The 5,441-nt window shown below is 43.8% G+C and overlaps 1 protein-coding gene across 1 annotated transcript in view; it reads right to left on the bottom strand.

Annotated features, from left to right (window-relative positions):
* The window catches only part of LOC102043923 (alpha-endosulfine), an 8,789-nt gene that overhangs the window by 1,263 nt on the left and 2,085 nt on the right, over positions 1-5,441 (bottom strand). Inside the window, exon 2 of the mRNA XM_014310766.2 lies at positions 4,056-4,184. Within this exon, the coding sequence (XP_014166241.1) occupies positions 4,056-4,184 (129 nt within the window). The remainder of the gene's footprint in view (positions 1-4,055; positions 4,185-5,441) is intronic.

Genomic DNA, 5,441 nt, shown 5'->3' with positions numbered 1-5,441 from the left:
CTGTGCAGGATTTGGGATTGGGGTTGGGTGTGCAGGATTTGGGATTGGGGTTGGCTGTGCAGGATTTGGGATTGGGGTTGGGTGTGCAGGATTTGGGATTGGGGTTGGCTGTGCAGGAGCAGGGGAACAGCTGAGCCACAAGGATCCCTTAGGGAGTGCTGGGATTGCTCTGAACCAGGCCATGAGAAGATGACACAAGGGGAAATCCAGGCAGGGAGTTAGGCCAGGTTTAAAGGCCTTTGGCCCCCAGCCAGTGAGTCAGGCCAGGCCTGGGTGGCAGCTCCTGGGCCTGACTCAGGCACCTCTGACACAGAGCTGGGACCTTTGGATGGCAGGAGCAGCCCTGACCTACTGAGCCCGGGCACAGCAGGCACTGAGTGCAGGGAGGGAGAAACTTCTGGAATGCTGGGATCACATCTGTGAGAGCTGGGATCACATCTGTGAAATTTGGGCACATCTGTGAGAGCTGGGATCCCATCTGTGAAATTTGGGATCACACCTGCCAGGTTTGGGATCACACCTGTGAGATTTGGGATCACACTGCCAGGTTTGGGATCACATCTGTGAGGGCTGGGATCACACCTGCCAGGTTTGGGATCACACCTGAGAGATCTGGGATCACACTGACTGGTTTGGGATCACATCTGCCAGGTTTAGGATCACACTGACTGGTTTGGGATCACATCTGCCAGATCAGGGATCACTTTTCAGATCTGGGATCACACTGACTGGTTTGGGATCACACCTGTGAGATTTGGGATCACACCTGCTGAGCCAGAGCCTCACAACATCCTCTGCACTGGGATGATGAGCCAGGCCTACAGAGCCAGGACTTTTGGGATGATGAACCAGGAGTTTTGGGATGATAAGCCAGGCCTAGAGACCCTAGAGACAAGACTTTTGGGGTGAGCCAGGCTGACACAGCCAAGACTTTTGGGATGATGAGTCAGGCCTACAGAGCCAGGACTTTTGGGATGAGCCAGGCCTAGAGAAACAGGACTTTTGGGGTGAGGAGCTAGGGGTGACAGAGCCAGGACTTTTGGGGTGAGGAGCTAGGGGTGACAGAGCCAGGACTTTTGGGGTGGCTGAACCAGGAGTTTTGGGATGATGAGCCAGGCCTAGAGAGACAGGACTTGTAGGATGGTGAACCAGGACTTTAGAGATGATGTGCCATGACTTTTGGGATGATAAACCAAGCCTAGACAGACAGGACTTTTGGGATGGTGAGCCAGGACTTTAGAGAAGATGAGCCACGACTTTTGGGATGATGAGCCAAGCCTAGACAGACAGGACTTCTGGGGTGAGCCAGGTGACACAGGCAGGACTTTAGGGATGAGCCAGAGTGACAAAGGCAGGACTTTGGGAATGATAAACCAGGCTGACACAGGCAGGACTTTTGCCCCAGAGAACAAAGCCTGGCTGCTGCCAAGGCCCTTCCTGCACCACCCCAGCTGCAGGGCCAAGGCTGGGGGCACCTCCCAGCTCAAAGGGCATCCCAGGGCCAACCAAACACATCCCATCCCATCCCATCCCATCCGTCAGCAGGACTCTGCTCCTTGCCAGCACTGCCCTGCAGGGGCTGCAGAGCCTGCTCCTGTCCTCGGGCCTAAGGAAAACCTGTCCCAGCTTTGAGCTGGTGATGAGCCAGGCTTACAGGGCCGGGAATTTTGGGATGGTGAGCCAGGCTTACAGAGCCAGGACTTTTGGGCTGAGCCAGGTTTACAGAGCCAGGACTTTTGGGATGGTGAGCCAGGCTTATAGAGCCAGGACTTTTGGGATAAAGCAGGCCTACAGAAACAGGACTTTTGGGATGGTGAGCCAGGCTTACAGAGCCAGGACTTTTGGGATGGTGAGCCAGGCTTACAGAGCCAGGACTTTTGGGATGGTGAGCCAGGTTTACAGAACCAGGACTTTTGGGATTTTTGGGATAAAGCAGGCCTACAGAAACAGAACTCTTGGGATGATGAGCCAGGACTTTTGGGATGAGCCAGGCCTACAGAAACAGGACTTTTGGGATGGTCAGCCAGGACTTTTGGGATGATGAACCAGGCTTACAGAGCCACAACTTTTGGGATGATGAGCCAGGACTTTTGGGATGATGAGCCAGGCCTACAGGGACAGGATTTTGGGGATGAGCCAGGCTTACAGAGCCAGGATTTTTGGGGTGAGCCAGGCCTACAGGGACAGGACTTTTGCCCCAGAGAACAGAGGGATCCCATCTGCGAGATGATTCAGAGCTCAGTCCTAATAAAAAACCCGTCCCAGGTTTACACAGCCAAGTTTAGAACGGACCTGGCCCTGGTCAGAGCTGTACCTTGGGAATAACAAGAAAGCAGGAAGGGGAAAAAAGGGATTTTGCAGATGGAATTGTGGCCAGAGGAGTGAGAGGATGTGAGAGAATCTGTGTCAGGGAGGAAGGAGGGGCAGGAGAAGCTTGAGGTGAAATTCCCTGGCAGCCCATGGGGAGCAGAGACCCCACCACCTCTCAGGTGCCTTTTTTGGATTTATTTGCCTTCCTTTTTAGCTCTGATTTGAAAATTAATTAAATAAATGAATGAAACTATTAATTAATCATTAAATGAAATGAATTCATTACTAAATTAAATTAATAAGCAATACATTTCTTTGGAATTAAATTTAATTTAAAATTTTAATTTAAAATTAAAATTCCACCTCCAGAGGAACAAGTTTTTCCCTTTTTTTTTCCATTTTGCTTCCCATTTTTTCCCATTATTTTTCCTTTTCTTCCCCCCCAGGTTTCCCATTTTGTTTCTGATTTTTTCCCAGGTTTTTTCCCAGTTTTTCCTTTTTTTTTTCCCCAGATTTCCAATTTTCCCCCCATTTTTTTTTTCTCCCAGGGTTTTCCATTTGTTTCCTAGATTTCCTGTTTTTTTTCCCAGGTCTTTTTTCCTCATTTTTCCCCCAGATTTCCCATTTTCCCCCATTTTTTTCCCCATGTTTCCAATTATTTTTTCCCATTTTTTCCCCTAGGTTTCCTTTTTTATCCCCATTTTTTCACGGTTTTTCCCACCATTTTTTCCCTTTTTTCCCCAGTTTTTTCTCTCCTTTTTTCCCCTCTTTTCCCCCATTTTTACCCCACGTTTCTCTTTTTCCCCCCCAATTTCCCACGGTTTTTCCCACCATTTTTTCCCTTTTTTCCCCATTCTTTCCCCAAATTTCCCAATTTTTTTCCCCCAGTTTTTTCCTATTTTTTCCCCATTTTTACCCCACGTTTCTCTTTTTTTTCCCCAATTTCCCACGGTTTTTCCCTTTTTTGCCACCTTTTTTTTTCTTTTTTTCCCCATATTTTCCAATTTTTTTCCCCAGTTTTTTCTCTTTTTTTTCCCATCTTTTTCCCCATTTCACCCCCACGTTTCTTTTTTTTTTCCCCAATTTCCCACGGTTTTTCCCACCATTTTTTCCCTTTTTTCCCCAGTTTTTTCTCTCCTTTTTTCCCCTCTTTTCCCCCATTTTTACCCCACGTTTCTCTTTTTCCCCCCCAATTTCCCACGGTTTTTCCCACCATTTTTTCCCTTTTTTCCCCATTCTTTCCCCAAATTTCCCAATTTTTTTCCCCCAGTTTTTTCCTATTTTTTCCCCATTTTCCCCCCAGATTTCTCTTTTTTTCCCCCCCAGTTTCCCACGGTTTTTCCCTTTTTTGCCACGATTTTTTTTCTTTTTTCCCTCATATTTCCCAATTTTTTCCCCAGTTTTTTCCCCATTTCCCCCCCACGTTTCTCTTTTTCCCCCCCAATTTCCCACGGTTTTTCCCACCATTTTTTCCCTTTTTTCCCCATTCTTTCCCCAAATTTCCCAATTTTTTTCCCCCAGTTTTTTCCTATTTTTTCCCCATTTTCCCCCCAGATTTCTCTTTTTTTCCCCCCCAGTTTCCCACGGTTTTTCCCTTTTTTGCCACGATTTTTTTTCTTTTTTCCCTCATATTTCCCAATTTTTTCCCCAGTTTTTTCCCCATTTCCCCCCCACGTTTCTCTTTTTTCCCCATTTTTTCCCCACTTTCAGGCCAGAGTGGGCTGAGCCCTGGGCCCCTCACTCACCCCTTTCTGCAGCCTCTTCATGAGGAAATCGGAGCCCCCAGGTTTCTGGCCCAGGTTGGGATATTTGGCCTTGAGCTTGGCCTCCTCTGCCCTCTCGGGGGAAATGGCTTTGTCCTTCTCCTGAGAGTCCTAAAACACACAAAGAAATCCAAAATTAATGATTCAGTAACATTTCTATTATTTATTACCTCATTAATATTATTAACTAAATTATTTTTTTGTATTTATTTATATTTATTAACTAAATTAAAATTAATTTCATAAAATTTCCATTATTTTATTATTAATTTATATGTGTTAATTGAATTAAAATTTATTAAATGACATTATTACATTCTTCATTTCTATTTATTATTTAAATTTAAGTTTATTTAATGAAATTTCCATTATTTTATTATTAATTTATATGTGTTAATTGAATTAAAATTCATTAAATGACATTATTACATTCTTCATTTCTATTTATTATTTAAATTTAAGTTTATTTAATGAAATTTCCATTATTTTATTATTAATTTATATGTGTTAATTGAATTAAAATTCATTAAATGACATTATTACATTCTTCATTTCTATTTATTATTTAAATTTAAGTTTATTTAATGAAATTTCCATTATTTTATTATTAATTTATATGTGTTAATTGAATTAAAATATTAATGAAATAAAATTTACATTATTACAATATTAATCTACATTTATTACTTCAATTCAAATGTATTTATTGAAGAAAACTGACATTACTTATTACATTATTAATTTATATTCGTTAAAATTTATTTATTAAATGAAATGTACATTATTTATTTACATTTATTTATTAAGTTAAACTCTATTTATTAAATAAAGCTTACATTATTTATTACTTACATGATCAATTAATGTTTACATTTGTTTATTAAATTAAAATTTATTTAATAAATGAAATTTACATTATTTCTTTTGGGAAGGAATTCCTGGATTTGGGTCTGCTGGGAAGAATTTTGGGGATCCTGGGCAGGATTTTGGGGGTGCCAGGCAGGATTTGGGGATCCTGGGCAGGATTTGGGGATCCTGGGCAGGATTTGGGGGTCAGGGGGGTCTGAGAGCAGCACCCAAAGCTTTGTGCCCTGAAAGCACTGCAGGGTCTGTGAGTGCTGCCCGGAGCTCCCAGTGACCCCAATGCCATCCCAGTCACTGCCCCCCATCCCATCCCAGTGACCCCCATCCCATCCCAGTTACACCATCCCAGTGACCCCCATCCCATCCCAGTGACCCCCATCCCATCCCAGTTACACCATCCCAGTGACCCCAATCCCATCCCAGTGACCCCAATCCCAGTTACCCCATCCATCCCAGTGACCCCAATTCCATCCCAGTGACCCCAATCCCATCCCAGTGACCCCA

The sequence above is a fragment of the Geospiza fortis genome, unplaced genomic scaffold, assembly GCF_000277835.1.
Source record: "Geospiza fortis unplaced genomic scaffold, GeoFor_1.0 scaffold313, whole genome shotgun sequence".
Taxonomy (NCBI): domain Eukaryota; kingdom Metazoa; phylum Chordata; class Aves; order Passeriformes; family Thraupidae; genus Geospiza; species Geospiza fortis.
Note: the sequence above shows the minus strand (reverse complement) of the source record. Positions and strands in the feature narration are given on the sequence as shown.